The sequence below is a fragment of the Dama dama genome, chromosome X, assembly GCF_033118175.1.
Source record: "Dama dama isolate Ldn47 chromosome X, ASM3311817v1, whole genome shotgun sequence".
Taxonomy (NCBI): Eukaryota; Metazoa; Chordata; class Mammalia; order Artiodactyla; family Cervidae; genus Dama; species Dama dama.
Genome location: NC_083714.1, coordinates 43,066,631 through 43,084,751, shown reverse-complemented (window position 1 = coordinate 43,084,751; position 18,121 = coordinate 43,066,631). Strand labels below are relative to the sequence as shown.

The window sequence follows — 18,121 nt, the reverse complement described above, 5'->3', positions numbered from 1 at the left end:
GCAATTTCAATCCATTTTCTCCTATTTACTGGAGAGAGAGGTCACTTGAAAGAAATCAGAGATGAAGTATAGGGAAAGCTCTTAGTAAAACTATAAATGCTATACAAATGCAAAATTCATAAAAATATCATGTGCCTGAAAAATTGCTTTATGCTTGTACCTTCCTTTTGTTCTTTGGAAAGTTATCTGCCACAGAAGAAAGTCGAAGACAATTCAGAATTGGGGTAGTGCTAGTTCAGTTTGGTTTTAAGTTAATCTGTGGCCACTGTTAACTGAGGAAAACAACCTGTACTGGCAGTGCAGGAAACATCCTGCTTCACTGTTCTGCCTCATTCCTCTTCCCCCTTTTCATTTGTTGAATGATCTGAGAACTGGCATGAAAAGTGGTTCTTGCTTATTTACTCTATAGCCACTTCTTGTGTGAAAAACTAGATAGCCATGTGACTATTAAATGAAAGAATTTAAATTGTAGTGTGTGTATGGACTTGACAATTTCTGGTCTGTTGTAGAGACTACAGTGGGACTGTAACCTGCAACAGAAAGCTAGGGAACAGAGTAAACTATACTTTTAAGAAGGTGTATTTACTTTTTGCAAAATGGGTATTATGGGAAATGTAGTGCTCGTCTGTGTTCAGACCCTGTATATTACAGTTGCAGACAAAGTCAGTCCCTAAATCAAAATGTATATAGTTACCATTCTGGTAAAGGTATTGTTTACTTGTTTCCAGGAACTGTTTGAAAATTTACGTGTTAATCACTGACCCTTAGCATGCGAAGGACCTTGTACAGTCAGCTGTTGTAATGCCCTGTCTTGGGGCAGGCGGCTGAATAGCAATTGTCAAGCATTGATGACTTTGTGACTTTTTCCAGATTGCCATAGATTGAATTCCCACAAGCTCCCTTAGCCCATACCAGAGTGTATTTCCAGTAGTTATCACTTATATACAGCCTAAATCTCTCCTACTTCAGTTTATCTCACTTTTCCAGTGATTCCCTATTGATTTTGGAGGCTGTACCCCACTAGATAATTACTTAATAAACTTCAAATGAAAATGGTGAAGCAAAAGAAAGTGAAGTCGCTCAGTCATGTCTGACTCTTTGCGACCCCATGGACTGTAGCCTACCAGGTTCCTCCCTCCATGGGATCCAGGCAAGAGTACTGGAGTGGGTTGCCATTTCCTTCTCCAGGGGATCTTACCAACTCAGGGATCGAACCCGGGTCTCCCGCATTCCAGGCAGACGCGTTAACGTCTGAGCCACCAGGGAAGCCCACGGTGAAGCAAGAGGTCTTACCTTTTTTTAGGGTAATTTTTTTTTCAATCTGAAAAATTATTTTCCCTATATCTGTTCGAGGTACAGAAATTCAGACTGGAATACACCAAAACATAGACATTTGGAAAACTTTGCAACCTCTAAGTAGTCTTGCTTAAAATGATATTTCAGGGGTAGAGAGTTATATTTTTGACCTCTAAATAGATCATTGAACAGAAATCTTTGTGGCTACTTACTTTAAAACATTTTAGGTTGTGGAATTATGCTCTTTTTTATAAAATAAGGAAATATATAAGTGGATATTGGTTTCTTCCTTTGACTTAAATAAATGGTTGTCTCAAACATGTAAAAACAGTGCCATCAAAAGAGACTATTCCATTTAGGAAGATAGTAATGACGATCCTATATGCAGGGCAGCAAAACAGACACAGATGTAAAGAACAGACTTGTGGACTCTGGGAGAAGGCGAGGGTGGGATGATTTGAGAGAATAGCATTGAAACATGTACATTAAAATCGATGACCAGTACAAATTCAATACATGAAGCAGGGCACCCAAACCCAGTACTCTGAGACAACCCAGAGGGATAGGGTGGAGAGGGAGGTGGGGGGGGGTTCAGGATCGGGGGAGACATGTGCACCTGTGGCTGATTCATGTTGGTTGATGTATGGCAAAACCCATCACGATATTGTAAAGTAGTTATACTCCAATTAAAATAAATAGACTAATTAAAAACTTTAAAAAGAGACTATTCTAGATTTATATAAGAAAGTATATTACCCTGATTCAAGATGAGAAAACAGAGTGAAGCCTCAGTGAAGTAAAACTATGAGGTAAAAATGGACCTGAATCTTGTAGCTTCTAGATTCAATGAATCTACATTTTAAAAATACAGAATGGGCATTAGAGTTATATTGTGTGAAATGGAACTTTTTGACAATAAGTTCTGAGAGATCACAAAAGAATATCTTTCCTTGAAAAGCCAAAGAATTGCAACTTTTCTCTTTAGAAATAGTTGATCACTCCATTAATAGAGGCAGCCATTCTATATTCCTGTCTATAAGCAATTATTTTCAGTTTATAAGAATTTTGCATTCTGCTTTCTGCTGTCTGATAATGAAATTTGCAAGATTGTCTTCAACACTTCTTGTGTAATAAATTAAATATTCCCAATCTGACCTTTTCTAAATTAGTGTGTTGCTGTGACAGTAATGGTTGAGATCCTGTAGATGAAAGAAAATGCTTGGTGGTAAAAAATACTGTTTCTCTAGGATACTTCAGTTTAAACATCTAGGATCGCAATGTTGGCCTCAGAGCAGTTGGCCTAAACAAAACTTAACAGTGGAGTTTGAATTTCCTAACAAGGTTTCTACTCTCCCTACTATTCTCTCTCTAGACAGTAGCCAAACATGCTTAGACACTTAGATAAGAATTCTGTGCTCGGTAGAAGCATGGAGAAATGTGATGAAAAACTGATCTGTTTTCCTTTCTCTTGGTCAGTGTGCTGGAGAAGAGAAGCGAGTTGGTACACGCACAGTATTTGTTGGCAATCATCCGGTTTCAGAAACTGAAGCATACATTGCACAAAAATTTTGTGATAATAGAATAGTTTCATCTAAGGTAAGTTGTTTTTTTAGCTCAATAGATGTTCATATAGTAAGCCAAATAACACTTATTTTTATTTATGCTGTAAGCTGAGACATTTATATATGCATTCCTGAATGCGCATTTGTACCAATCATAGACCAACTGTAGTAGTTACTCCACCAAAAGGCAGTTTCTTTAAAAGTATCACTTTGTCTCGTTATAGCTGCAAGAGTGTTTCCTTGCCCTGCATTATGATTCGCCATGCCTGTTGATTATATGTATGACTTTAAGCCTTAAAGTGTGCTAAAAGTAGAATTATTTACTTGCCCAAAGCTTCCTGAATTGCCCTTGTATGGATGGACTGGGTTGTAAATAATTTACATTCTTCCAGAGGGTGTTTAGAGTGACATTTGTATCTCTTTCTGTTGCATTGCAGAGCTTCTCAAGTACACTCCTGGGTCCTAAAGGGTACATTCTGTTCTGTGCACTGCTTGAACAGTTAAAGGTTCAATCATGATAGCTGTGTTACCATTTGAATAATCATCTTACTTTATTTAGCATTGTGTAATGCTAAAAGAAGTGGCCTGAAGACCTGTTTAAATCCTGGTCTGATCATTTACTAGCTGTGTGACTTTGGGCAAATTAATCTCTCAGTCTGAATGTCCTCATTAGTGAAATGGAGCTTATGTTCCATACATGAAAGCATTCTTTATAACTCATAGTACCCAGTAGTCATCAATCTACAAGTATTAGTTTGCTAATCTTTCCCCTTGACTGAGGAGGTTAGGTGCTAGGTGCTAGGTGCTAGATGGCTGGCACCATCTAGAGACTGCTGTATCTTCTAGTATGGCACAGATCTTGGTAATTTTCCTCGCTTCCTCATGCAGCATAAGGTAGACCTCAAATGTTGGTGACGATTGGTTCATTGCGTGTTGACAAACACTGAGGATCTGAAACACAAAGTTTTACCCTTACTTTGCAAATTTAACATTTTAATTTTCAAACATGTGATTTCTGTTTGGGTAGTGATATAATGCAGATAGATTGTACTTAGCTGGGAGAGTAGCATGTAAAATACAGACAGAATGATTGAAAACTGTGTTACCTAATGAGCAGATCCATTAGACTATAGAACACTCTGAGTTTAAATGTCTGTTTCTTGTTAATCTTTAACCTTGTGGCAGAAATTTATTGTCAGCTAGAAGTTTCTGTACCTGTGCCCAAGATAGTGAATAGTTCTTTCACTGAAAATTGTGACTCACCCTTAGTATTCAAGAAAACAGTCAATAGTAGTCCTTTGGCTCAGAATCATGAACTTAATATAGAACTGAAACATCCTAAGAGATCCTCTTGTTCAACTCCCTGACTTTATAGATGGAGAAAGCAAACCCAGGGAACTTAAGTTAGTGCCATGGTCATGAAGCAGCATTAGTGATAAAGCCAGGAACAAGAACTGCTTTATAAGATATAGTGGCTCTGAATAAAGAGCTGTTTTCATATCATTGTGCTATTCGGGTTCCTCCCTCAGTTTTCTCTCCTTTACTTTCTAGGGAATTATTGTTTCCCATAGTGCTTTATGTGGAAAATGGTAAAGTGGCACACTGGTAGTCAAGTGACTTTTCACTGAGCTGGTGACAATCCACTTGTTGTAATATACCATGTATTTTTGCATATTAAGGGAACATATAAAACTCAGTTAATTCTCAACTGTTTCTATATTTCATAGAATATTTTTCATATTTTAACTTTAGTTTTGCCAGTAGTCAAAATAATGCAATAGGATATTATTTAAATAATAAGGAATTCATGGGCAAATCCAAACTGGTTCTAAACATATTTGCATATACAGTATGTATGTATGTGTTTTAGAAACCACAGTAGTGAATGTGTCTACATTGATAGACTAACACATTGTTTTCTTTGTAGATATTTTATTTTTACAGTTTGTCTAGTTAACTGCTTATTAACTGATCTGTTTTTCATAACAGCTATAGAGCAGGAAAAGAGGAATTGACAGTATACTGACTTCACAAAAAGAATGAAATTTTAGTTCAATAAATAGTTATAAGAATGAAATTTTAGTTCAATAAATAGTTATAAGAGAACAGCATATAGTGTAGTGGTAAAGAGCTTCACCCTTATAAACAGGAGAAATGTATTTGAAGTTAAACTTATATAACCTTCCTGTGTCCCCATTTTCTTATCTGTAAAATGGAACTATTAACTACTTATCTCACAGGATTGTGGTGCGGATAAAGAATTCACAGAAAACATTAAAGCACTGTGCTTGGCATGCAGTAACAACTCAGTAGATGGTAACTGCTATTGTTATTTATGTTTTTGTGATTATTATTATTATTACTGCAGTCCTAAGCAGTAGTATTGATTTCCTCAGTCTCCTGTGTTTCAAATATGCAGAGCAATTACTTTTAAAAAGAAGCCTTCAAGTCCAGTTTGGAGAGAAAAACGTTTCATAATTTGACTTTCTCTTCCTCACATTGCCCTTTGGCTGATGGTATTTGCACCAGAATCTTTTAATTGAAGAAATGTACACTTTTAATTGAAGAAATGTATAACACTTGTAGCAAGTGTTGATTTCCTTTCTAAACCATTCGATAATAAAAATAACTCTCTCAGTTGGCTGCCTTTTGTTTGTTTACAGATGCCATCAGTAATGTAATATCACTGGGAATAAGTCCTGTTAATACAGGAACACTGAAAATAACACTTTGATAAAAATTTAAGTTTTATTAACTTACAAAATTAGCAACCTTTTCTTCTTTGGGGATGCACAAATACTTCGTTTAGAAAAACTTGTTCTCTTTGGCCTTCCTACTTTAGTGCACTCAGCAGGGACCTTTGGGAATCACTAGAATTTTGTAGCTGGTACAAAACTTGGAAATCCCCTTCTGCAGCAAAAGAAACTAGATCTTTAAGATCTTAGGTTCCATCATTTTTCTCTGTTCTACATTTCTTTTTCATTTAAAACTTCTGAGCCTCATCTTGAGCCCTTCAGTGGGATAAGAATCAGAGAGCTCCTCCTAACTCTTTGAAGCTGTGCCCAAGGTTAAACTTAACTTCTCCTATGTGAAAGAATGTATTAAAGTTTCAAGACTAAAATTACACTAGCATTTTCTCTCATTTTAAAAATCAAAAGCATCAGTAGAATTTCTTAGACATGTCTTTGCATCTTATCAAACTCCCTGAAGGTGCCCTTTAAGCTAAAGTTACTAAATCCTAATGGTAGCACTGTCTTGGTAACTCCTTTTGCTGTTCTGAATTTATGGTAGAAAGAGTGATACTTTGAAAAAGCAGAAAGTTCTGCTTGATATTGGTAATGAAAATGAAAGTAGGCTGCTGTGATGCTCAAAATTGGATTTACTGCCTACATCAAGGAGAGTTGATAATCACGTGGATACAGTCATTTAGCAAAGTGAACAGTTATTCAACCTAGAGTTTTGCTTATTTACAACCAGATGCTTATTTACAACTAATCTTCAAGTATGGTTATTATGTTACATCGCATTCAAATGCCAGTAGTAAGAAAAGTCTGTGCTCCTTCACAACCAGTTGTTGACTTTGCCACTTTACATAGTTAACTACTTCATTTTAGCTGTTATCCCTTTTCTCATGATGCACAGAAATATTAGAGCAAGTTATTTGGAGCTTTAGCTTTCCCATCAGCATTTTAAAGGCTAAATTGGAAAAATTTTGGACTTTGGGTAAAAATAAGTAGTGTTCTAAAGTTTCCTCTTGTTTAAACTTTTCAATTTAATAGATTCTCAAAACTGAGATTCCCTTCATACTCTCCTTTAAATTAGGAAAGTTATTTATCAAAGTTACAAAGTTTTGATTTCAAATTAAATTACATGATAGATGTGTGAGGGAGTGACCCACAGTTGTTTCACTCAAAGGCCACAGTTGTGTACCAGTTGTTTAATTCACTGTAGAGAAAATGAAAATGCATTGCACATACTTGGGAAGCTGGCATTTTTCTGAAGAAACTTTTGAAGAAAGTGAAAGTGAAGTTGCTCAGTTGTGTCCGACTCTTTGCGACTCCATGGACTGTAGCCTACCAGGCTCCTCTGCTTATAGGGTTTTCCAGGCAAGGGCACTGGAGTGGGTTGCCACTTCCTTCTCCAGGGGATCTTCCCGACTCAGTGATTAAACCCCCGTCTCCCTCATTGCGTGCAGACGCTTTACCATCTGAGCTACCAAGAAACTTTTAAAATGTGTTCTAGATGTCAGGGTTGCTTTTTTAGTTTAGGCTTACACATTAAGATAGTATAGAAGATCCACTTACTGACTTCTCTGAGAAAGAACTGACTTTTGACCAAAAAAATGTCCATTTTCAACATCATGTATGAAACAAATGCTCTAAACATTTTCTTCCTGTGAATTACATTATTTTTGGTTTGTAGCAACTGACTAAGTCTGAGAGTTCACTTTTTAGGTAAACAAGTCAATTTGAGTAACTTGGTATATGCCGCTTTCATTCCATTTCAGTTTTAATTAGAACACTATTTAAAAGTAGGCTTCTCTTAGTCTGCATTGAAATAATGTATGCTAGATTGCATTTGTATTATAACAGAGACAAGAAGTTTAATTTACTTTTTAGTTAGAGCAGTGGAGGAAATGGCCAAGACATAAGTTTCGGTCAACATTTCTTGTATACCTTCTACATGCTGAACACTGTTCTAGGCATGGAAGGGAAGGGAGCTTATGTTTATATGTTCTCTGACCTCTTAATAGTTCATGATCTGATATAGGAAAGAAGAGGGCATGTAGTAATAGTTACCTATCAAGAGACTGACCAGAGTTCCTCAAGGAAGCAGTTCATTTAGGAAGTTAAAACAGAGGGAAACAGTGGGGGCCTAGAAACAACAACAAAAATGTTCCCTTTGACATGTTCACACCCCACAGAGGACTCTCACAGTCCCAATGTTTGTTTGTTTAATTTAAAACCCTTTACTTAAGGAACAGAAGGTCAACGAGCCAGAAGCTCAGCTGTTAGCCTGTTGGAGTTTAGTTTGTTGTTTTAGAAAATTGACCTTCAGTCATCAGGACAGTTAAGTGCTGATCTGAACTAGGGCAGCTTCAAAGTGACTGGACCTGTGGTTTTGATCCCTTTTCTTTTTGGTCACAAGCTGCCTTGGGAATCTGAAAACTGTGGACTCTCTTCTCCCAAGTGATACACATCCACACACAAGTATGCACTTCATGTCGAATGGGCTTCCCTGAGGCACTTCTATGAACCCTGGGAGAAGAACCTTCTAGGTTGGCTGTTGGTTGTAATGCAGCTGCTTCACTGAATATATTTACCTCCATTCATCTTTCTATTCTTGGAATTCCCTGAACCTTGGGCCTATACACCTTTTAAAGGGAGGTTAGTAGTGAAGCCCCATCTATTGTATCATGCTCTGCAACTTTGGCTTTTTCAGTCACCTTACCTAATGTAATGAATATTTTCTCACACATGGAGACCATGCAAGTATAAACTTAGACCTTTAGGTTAAGAAACATTTCTTTCTTTCTGGTTTCTGGTCTTTATTAAGACATCTAGAAAATCCAACTTTGGGTGATTTTTAAATGCCCTGGTCCTTGAGCTTAAGGTACCGGTGAGAAAGTCTTTGTGATTTGACAGCTGGCCCAAGAGTTTTCTCCTCTTGCCCGTGTACAATTTAGCACTGAAACCTTTACCCACTACCTGCTATCAAAGTACAAGGTTGGTATGTTGTTGATTAAAATGTAAGCTGTCTATGACCTAAGGTTATGTGTATACCAAGGCTGTCATGGAGGTGGAAAGCAGTGATAGGGACAGCATTTTATCTGTGATGATGATCAAGACTCCAAAACTTAGCACAGTCAGAAAAATTAATTTAATTAGTTCATTCATTCATCCAACTAATTTATTGAGTGTCTACTTTATGTCAGGCACTGTGCTAGGAGTTGGAGAAAAGTAATAAAAAGACTAGATGAGTAGTCTGCCCTTTTAGATCTCGGTGCCTCTTGAGGGAGAAACTTTAATTAAAATATGCACACATATAATTATTCACTGAAACATGTGATCCCAGGGAAGTATAGGGTGATATGAGAGCAGATAACAGGGAACCTAATTTAGATTGGGCCAGGGAAAGCAAAGCTGAAGGACAGATGGCCCAGTTAGAATGCTCCAAGTGAAAACTTCATTCCTGCATAGTGTTTATATGCTATACCTCTAAGCACACACTTATTCATCTGTGAGGTTTGGGTTTTAACAGACTTTCAAAGTATTGTGATAATCTGGAGTCTTTTTCAAGTTTCCTTTCTAATAATCTTTTTTTTCCTCCCATATAGTATACACTTTGGAATTTCCTCCCAAAGAATCTGTTTGAACAGTTTAGAAGAATTGCAAACTTTTATTTTCTTATCATTTTTCTTGTACAGGTAAGAGCTCCATTAGAAACTTCATCTCTTCAAGCAGATTTTCAATCCATTTCTAACCTTGAAATGCCCTGTGATTAAAAAGTTGTTTCATGGCTTATTATAATAACACTTTTTAAAGTACTAATATATTTTAAGCTTACTCAATTTTATATGTTTCTAAAGTAGCTCTTTCACTAGAAAACTTACTGAGACTTTGTTACTTTTTTTAAACTTTCATGGATTTCATATCTTTGTTCATCTCAGATGGACATGCATTGTGTACTTTTATATACAGTGGTATATGTGAAAACTGAAAATAGTTCAAATTAATAGTTTCACTTTGTTAAGCACCAGTTTCAGTTTAATTGAAAATTTATCACTTATCTTCTTGATCACCAGTTTTGCTTTTCCTCATTTATTTACTTTAAGGATGAAATCCTTGTACGTTGGTTTGCTTCTCAGTGTTCCTACTAATGTTTTGTGTTTTAAATTTTAGACATTTTAAATTGCATCTTCCATCTTTCAGTCTATAAGCTATTAAAATCTTTCCCTTGCCAAAATTACCCTTTGAAAATTTTACTACATTAAAGGTATTTTTTTTCTCATTTCATTGTTTTAAGCGAAGCAAAAACATCCCAATAAAATTGCTCAAATGCCTTGCTGATCTTAAGTGCTTCTGTTTATCCACTTTGAATAAATAGTACTATAATTCAGTTTAGCCCTGCAAGTTAAAACCAGTCTGGGCTGTAATATGGGGAAGAACCAATTTCAGTCTTGAATGATGGGGCATTTGAGGTGAAGCTTCTCTAGATCAATGGTGAGATGTCTTACAGAATAGCATAGAATAAATAAACTGTGTAGAAGATTATACACACAGTCATTCCACTTGGCATGTAACACATTTCAGTTCAGTTTAGCAAGCACCTGTGTGCCAGGCAGTGGTCCAGATAACAAAGATTTTAGCAGGTACAATAAAGATCAAGATTGCCTTTTCTACCCCAAAGGAATTTTACATTATAGCCAAAAAAGACAGTCATGTATCCACTCAATTTAATGTGGTAAATGTCGTAAAACTAGTATGAGCAAAATGCTGTGCAGACACAGTGGAAGTTATGATTTTTTTTTCCTACCCAAGAGAAGCTTGAGAAAACTTCAAAGAATAGGTGACTTTAAGACTTGAAAGATTAGAGCTTACATGGTAAGGAATCCAGACTGATATCTCAGTGTGTGCAAGAAGGCACAGAGCTACGTAAAAGGAGAGTGACCCCATGATCCTCTTTCCCTCAAATCTAGTTCTCTTTCAGGATTTCCTGTTTCCATGAATGACAACATCTACCTAGCCATGTTAATCTTGGGAGACATTTTTAACCACCACTTACAAGAAATTCCTTATCAGTGTTGCTTCCTAAATGCCTCTGGAACTTCTTTTTTATTTGCTGCTACCACCCTTGTCCAAGCCATCATCTCTTACCTGGATGAGTGTACTAGCCTCCTAAATGAACTCCCTCCCTCCACTTTTGTTCCCTTCCATTCCATTTTCCACAAAGCAATGAGAATGACCTTTTTGGAATGTGGTTCTGTTCACCTGACCTCTCCCTGCCTAAAAGCTTCAATTATTTTCCACTGTTTGTGAGATAAAGAATGAACTTTCGTCTGGAGAGCCCTGCTAGGTCTGGCCCCTGTCTCCCCTCCAGCCTCTTCTCACACCACATGCTTTTTTGCCGCTGGCTTCCTTTATTTTATCACAGGTGACACATGCCCTCCTCCCAGAGAAACTTTCTATATGTGCCTCACTGCGCCTAGGAAGCCCCCTTCCATCTAGTTAACTTCTATATACTCTTCAAATCTGACTTGTTTTAATGTCTGGTTTTCACTATAAGTTGCCAGCTCTTATGAGGGCAGGAACTTTTCTCCATCTTGTTTTAAAAAAAGCAGCATCTCTAGAGCCTGGCTGATAATAGCACAAAGGCTGACAGAATGGTGCTCAACAGATAGATGGTAAATGAATGAATATATTTCAATCTAGGGGTTAGTCCAAGATGGCATGAAAACTAAGCCTAAATTTAGAACTATTTTCTTAAACTAATGGCTACGTGGATTGCTTTTGTTTTAAGGAAAGTTAACACTCATGCTGCTACTGGGGTATGTTTTATTTACATTTTTGTCTGAAATGTTTGTAGCATGTAAATGCTGCATATAAGTTAATGGCTTCTTCTCATTTTACTCACTCTCAATTTACTTTCTTTACCTAGGTCACAGTAGACACACCAACTAGCCCAATTACCAGTGGACTTCCACTTTTTTTTGTTATAACTGTTACAGCCATCAAGCAGGTAAATTTCTAATTTACAATTATGCTTGCATTTCAGTCCTGTCTGACATGAGAATTTATATTTTGTTCTTATTGAAAACCCATTAAAATGGTTATAAGACACATCTTTAATTTCTTTGCCCCTTTCTTCTTATTTTTTGGAGGGAGGAATATAACCCTAAAAGGAGAGTAGGTAGAAGGTACACCTCACTCAGGGAGTGGGAGATAAATTTGTAATATGCATTGCATTTTTCATCTGTCTGAAAAATTCCCATTCTTGTGGACTTTTTAAATTGCCACCTATAGCAGAGAACTCAAGAGTGCGTGTGTGTGTGCTAAGTCGCTTCAGTCACGTCCAACTCTTCGTGACCCCATGGACTGTAGCCCGCCAGGCTCCTCTGTCCATGGGATTCTCCAGGCAAGAGTATTGAAGTGGGTTGCCATTTCCTTCTCCGAACTCAAGAGTATAAATACTTTAATTTTGTTGTCTTTCCTGATGCTGCTGAAGGGGTGCTTTTGACAAATTCCCAATAAAATTGAAAATAGAAACAGGAAACGTGGTTAACAATGTTTTTCCTGTACCAGAAGCTGACAGGTTACAAGGAGACTTTTAGACAGTACTTACCAAAGTCCTTTAGAAAGTGTCCTAAAGAATGTCCAAAATAAAGGTTTGCTTAACAATATTGAGAACATAGTTACCTTTCTTCTTGAGTTTATCTGGTCTTCTATCTTGCCTACCCAGAACTGAAAGGATATTTTATCAAGTGTTTGATTGCTAAATAAAGACTTTGGGAATGTTATTTCCCTGAGGCTGTTAAGATTATTTTCTTTAACATCATAATTGAATTGCTGCTCCCAAGAATAGCCTGTTTGGTTTTCAAAAAACTCTTATTGATTCATTTTACTCCCAATACTAGTTCATGTTGGGGCCTTTGTTTCCTCACTGACATCACTGAAAGTTCCCCTATGAAGTGATAGCCTAAGCATTGCCCTAAAGAAGGACAGGATAGGAATCAATATATATATAGCACCTGAGAGAAAAAGGGGAAGGCGATCAAGAGACTTTTCAAACAGTTATATTTGAAAAGGTACAGACCCTATTATAAGGAAAAAAAGCAAAGTGATGTAAAGAAAAGGAGATGGTGCTCAAACAAATGGAGTTCCTCCATTCTTACTTCTTTTGGCTTAAATTACTCTAGACCAAAGAAAGCACAAAGGAAAATGAACTCATTACTTTTAACTCTAAAAAACGGACACCAATTTATATTTTCTTTTCTCACCAAGTCAGTGGAGAAGTTTAACTGTTGATCTCTAAAACTTATCATAGATACTGTTCCAAAATAATCCTACTTGCTCTTTCTATTCTCTGTCTTTGGGAAGGAATTATATTTCCTCAGAGATGATCGCTCCCAACAGTCTAATATGGAAGAATGTGTTAAAGTGATTTGCTCTATAAGAAAATAAAACCTGGAAAAAATTTCTTTCAAATTAAAAAGTAGAGAACATTAACATTAACTTGACTAAGAGCAGAATTAGAAAAATAAATCATAGTCCTTCACAACTGAAGAATATTAAGTCTCTATTACCTGTATTTTTATTAATGCTTATCTCTAGAATGGAGGAACCTTTTATTGCAATAAAGCTTTTTACCTAAGAAATATTTTGAAAGCATATTTTTGTTTTTGCTGCAAAAATTTACAATGTTTGTCTCTTTATTCTGCATTGAAAGTAATATTATAAGTACAGGTATCTGCTGTGACTCAGAGAAGGGGTTGTAGAAATTTATTAACAACTTTACTTCATTATGTGAGTTTGACTATGTCCTTATTTTTATTCTTCTAGGGATATGAGGATTGGCTGAGGCACAGGGCTGACAATGAAGTCAATAAGAGCACTGTTTACATTATTGAAAATGCAAAGCGAGTGAAAAAAGAGAGTGAAAAAATCAAGGTATTAAGTTTTGTAGTACATTCTTTTTTTTTTAATTATAGTGAGAGCACATCATTTTAAAATGTACAATTCAGTGGCATTTCATACATTCTCAGTGCTGTGCAGCCATCACCACTGTCTAGTTACAGAACATTCTCACTGCCCCAAAAGGTAAACCCCTATAGCCATTAAGTAGTCATCCTGCATTCCTCCCTCACCAGGCCCTGGCAACCACTAATCTTCTTTCTGTCTCAATGGGTTTACCTATTGTAGGTATTTCAAATAAATGGAATCATATACTATGTGGCCTTTATGTCTGCATTCTCTTGCTTGTTGCTATCTTCTTGAGGTTCATTCATCTTGTGGCATGTGTCATTACTTCATTCCTTTTGATGATTGAATAATACTCCATAATATAGCCATACCACATTTTGTTTATCCAATCATCAATTGATGGACATTTGTATTCTTTCTACCTTTGAGCTATTAGGGGGCTTCCCAGGTGGCTCAGATGGTAACATGTCTGCCTGCAATGCAGGAGACCCAGGTTTGATTCCTGGGTCGGGAATATCCCCTGGAGAAGGAAATGGCAACCCACTCCAGGACTCTTGCCTGGAAAATTCCATGGACAGAGGAGCCTGGCGGGCTACAGTCCATGGGATTGCAAAGAGTTGGACACGACTGGGTGACTTCACTTGAACTGTTAGGATTGTTGGTGATATGAATATTCATGTACAAGTTTTTGTTTCAAACACCTCTTTCACATTCTTTTGGGTATATACCTAGGAGTGGAATTGCTAGGTCATGTGGTGATTCTAGTTTTTATGAATCACCAAACTGTCTTCCACAGCAGCCATATGCCATTTTATATTCCACCACCATATATGATAGTTGTAAGGTATTGTTTTTTTAATATCTCAGACAGTTTCATTTTTTATTCAAATTAGCCATTGATTGTTATTATACAATAAGATTCCTGTTGATAAAATTTTTGACTTGTCCAAATCAAATAGTAGTTTTTATACCTAGCAAATTTTATTTTAATTAATGTAAACTTTAGTCTATAGAGCAGCAAAACTGAACAGAAATTATGGAGTTCACATACAGTCCTTTTTCCTACACAGGTACAACCTTCCTCACAATCAGTACCTCCCACCAGAGTGGCATATTTGTTATAATCAGTGAACCTCCAATGACGTATCATTATCACCCACAGTGATAGTCCACAGTTTAGGATAGTTTTCACTCTTGGTCTTGTATGTTCAGTGAGTCTGAACAAATGTATAAGGACATGTCTCAACCATTACAGTATTATACAGAATCATTTCACTGCCCTAAATATCCTCTGTGCTTAGCCTATTCATCCCTCCCTCCAACCCCTGGTCACCACTCCTCCTTTTACTGTCTCCATAGTTTTGCATTTTTCTTAGTGTCATGTGGTTAAAATCATATAGTATATAGCTTTTTCAAGTTGGCTTTTTTCACTTAGTAACATGCATTTGAGTTTTCTCCATCTTTTCATGGTTTGATAGCTCATTTCTTTTTAGCACTAAATAATATTTCATTGTCTAGATGTACCAATTTATTTAATAGTCATTCACTTACTGAAGGACATCATGGTTGCTTCCATGTTTTGGCCATTACAAATAAAACTATTATAAACATCTATATGCAGGTCTTTGTGTGAACATAAGATTTCAGTTCATTTTGGTAAAAAACAAAGAATGTGATCTGGATCATACGGTAACAGCATGTTTAGTTTTATAAGAAACTTCCAGACTATCTCCAACATAGCTACCCATTTTGCATTTCCCATAAGCAATAAATGAGAGTTCTGTTGCTCCATATCCTGGCCAGCGTTTGTTGTCAGTATTCTAGATTTTGCCCATTCTAAAGGCTGTATAGTGATATCTCATTTTGGTCTTAATTTGCAATTCCCTTATGACATATGGTGTTGAACATAATTCCATATGCTTACTTGCATTTGAATATCTTCTTTGGTGAGGTGTCTATTAGGTCTTTTCCCCAATTTTTTAATCAGATTTCTCATTTTCATATTGTGAAAATTGATAACAGTCCTTTTGGTATATTTTGGATAATAGTCCTTTATCAGATGTGTCTTTTACAAATATTATATTCTAGTCCTAAGGTATTACTTATTTTTACTTTATTGTGTTATTGGGATAAAAAATAACAGAAAAATAAATGATTGTCCTTCACAATTAAAGAATATTAAGGCTCTAATGCCTGTGTTTTTATTAATACTTATCTATGTTGTTGTTCATTTGCTAAGTTGTGCCCAAGTCTTTGTGACCCCATGAACTGCAGCACACTAGGCTTCCCTGTCCTTCACTATCTCCTGGAGTTTGCTCAGACTCATGTGTATTGAGTTGGTGATGCCATCCAACCATTTCATCCTCTGTCACCCCCTTCTCCTCCTGCCCTCAATCTGTCCCAGCATCTGAGTCTTTTCCAATGAGTCAGCTCATCACATCAGGTGGCCAAGGTATTGGAGCTTCAGCTTTAGCATCAGTCCTTCCAATGAATATTCAGGACTGATTTCCTTTAGGATACTGGTTTGATCTTCTTGCTGTCCAAGGGATTCTAAACAGTCTTCTCCAGCACCACAGTTTAAAAGCATCAATTCTTCGGCACTCAGCCTTCTTGATGGTCCAGGTCTCATCCATACATGACTACTGGAAAAACCTTAGCTTTGACTCTACAGGCCTTTGTCAGCAAAGTGATGTCTCTGCTTTTTAATATGCTGTCTAGGTTTGTCATAGCTTTTCTTCCAAGGAGCAAGCATCTTTTAATTTTGTGGCTGCAGTCACCGTCTGCAGTGATTTTGGAGCCCAAGAAAATAAAGTCTGCCACTGTTTCCACTGTTTCCCCATCTATTTGCCATGAAGTGTTGGGACTGGATGTCATGATCTTCATTTTTTGAATGTTGAGTTTTAAACCAGCTTTTTCACTCTCCTTTTTCACCTTCATCAAGAGGCTCTTCAGTTCTCTCCACTTTCTGCCATTAGAGTGGTATCATCTGCACATCTGAGGTTGTTGATATTTCTCCATGCAGTGTTGATTCCAGCTTGTGCTTCATCCAGCTCATCATTTCACATGATGTACTCTGCATATAAGTTAACTAAGCAGGGTGACAATATAGAGCCTTGATATACTCCTTTTCCAATTTTGAACCAGTCCATTGTTCCATCATGTCTGGTTCTAACTGTTGCTTCTTGACCTGCATACAGGTTTCTCAGGAGACAGGTAAGGTGGTCTCTTATTCCCGTCTCTTGAAGAATTTTCCACGGTTTGTGGAAAAATTTGTGATCCACACAATCAAAGCCTTCAGCATAGTCAATGAAGCAGAAGTAGATGTTTCTCTGGAATTCCCTTGCTTTTTCTGTGATCCAACAGATGTTGTCAATGTGATCTCTGGTTCCTTTGCCTTTTCTAAATCTAGCTTGTATGTCTGGAAGTTCTCAGTTCATGTAGTGCTAAAGCCTAGCATGAAGGTTTTTGAGCATTACCTTGCTAGCATGTGAAATGAGTGCAATCTGCTTATCTATAGAATGGTGGAACCTTAACACTAAATTTACCATCTTAACTATTTTTTAAGTATACAGTTCAGTAGTGTTAAGTATTCACATTGTTGCACAACAGATCTCTAGAACCTTTTTTTATAGCACTGAAACTATATCCACTAAACACTTATTCACCCTGCCTCTAGCCCTTGGTAAACACTTTTCTGTTGCTATTACTTGGACTACCTTAGAGAGATACTTCCGGTGATAGGAAATATATAGTATCTGTCCTTTTGTGACTGGTTTATTTCCCTTAGTATAATGTCTTCATATGACAGGATTTCCCATTTTTTAAAGCTACATAATACTCCATTGTATGTATATACTACACTTTATTAATTCATCAGTTGATGGATGTTTGGCTTGCTTCCACCTTTTGGCTATGTGAATAATGCCGCAATGAACAAAGGTGTGCAAATAGCTCAAGTTCTTGCTTTGAGTTATGTTAGATATATACTCAGAAGTAGAATTTCTAGATTGTATTGTAATTCTGTTTTTAATTTGTGGAGGAACCTCCATACTGTTTTCCATAATGGATGTACCATTTTACCTTAGCGCCTAGAGTACACAAGGCTTTCAACTTCTCCTGGTCCTCTTGAGGACTTGTTAGTTTCTGTTCTTTTGATAGTGGGCATCCTGATTGATAAAGTGATATCTCATTGTGGTTTGTATTTGCATTTTCCTAATGATCGGTGACATTGAGCATCATTTTATGTGCCTGTTGACTGTTGTGTATCTTCTTTGGAGAAATGTCTGTTCAAGTCCTTGTGTTAAGTGTTAATCGCTCAGTCGTGTCTGACTCTTTGTGTCCCCTTGGACTATAGCCCACCAGACTCCTCTGTCCATAGAATTTTCCAGGCAAGAATACTGGAGTGGTTTGCCATTTGCTTCTCCAGGGAATCTTCCTTACCCGGGGATCAAACCCAGGTCTCCTGCATTGTGGGCAGACCCTTTACCATCTGAGCCATCAGGGAAGCAAGTCCTTGACCCAATTTTTAATTGGGGTATTTGTTTGTTATTGAGTTATGGTGGT

At 36.9% G+C, this 18,121-nt stretch overlaps 1 protein-coding gene across 7 annotated transcripts in view; it reads left to right on the top strand.

Annotated features, from left to right (window-relative positions):
- Positions 1-18,121, top strand: part of ATP11C (ATPase phospholipid transporting 11C) — a 165,567-nt gene that overhangs the window by 69,549 nt on the left and 77,897 nt on the right. For all 7 annotated transcript variants that reach the window (XR_009692050.1, XR_009692049.1, XM_061137377.1 and 4 more), the window contains exons 2-5: positions 2,773-2,892; positions 9,196-9,285; positions 11,517-11,597; positions 13,418-13,525. Coding sequence is in view for 5 of the 7 variants with exons in the window: in XM_061137377.1 (XP_060993360.1) it covers positions 2,773-2,892; positions 9,196-9,285; positions 11,517-11,597; positions 13,418-13,525 (399 nt within the window). In the remaining 2 variants the exon portion in view is untranslated. The remainder of the gene's footprint in view (positions 1-2,772; positions 2,893-9,195; positions 9,286-11,516; positions 11,598-13,417; positions 13,526-18,121) is intronic.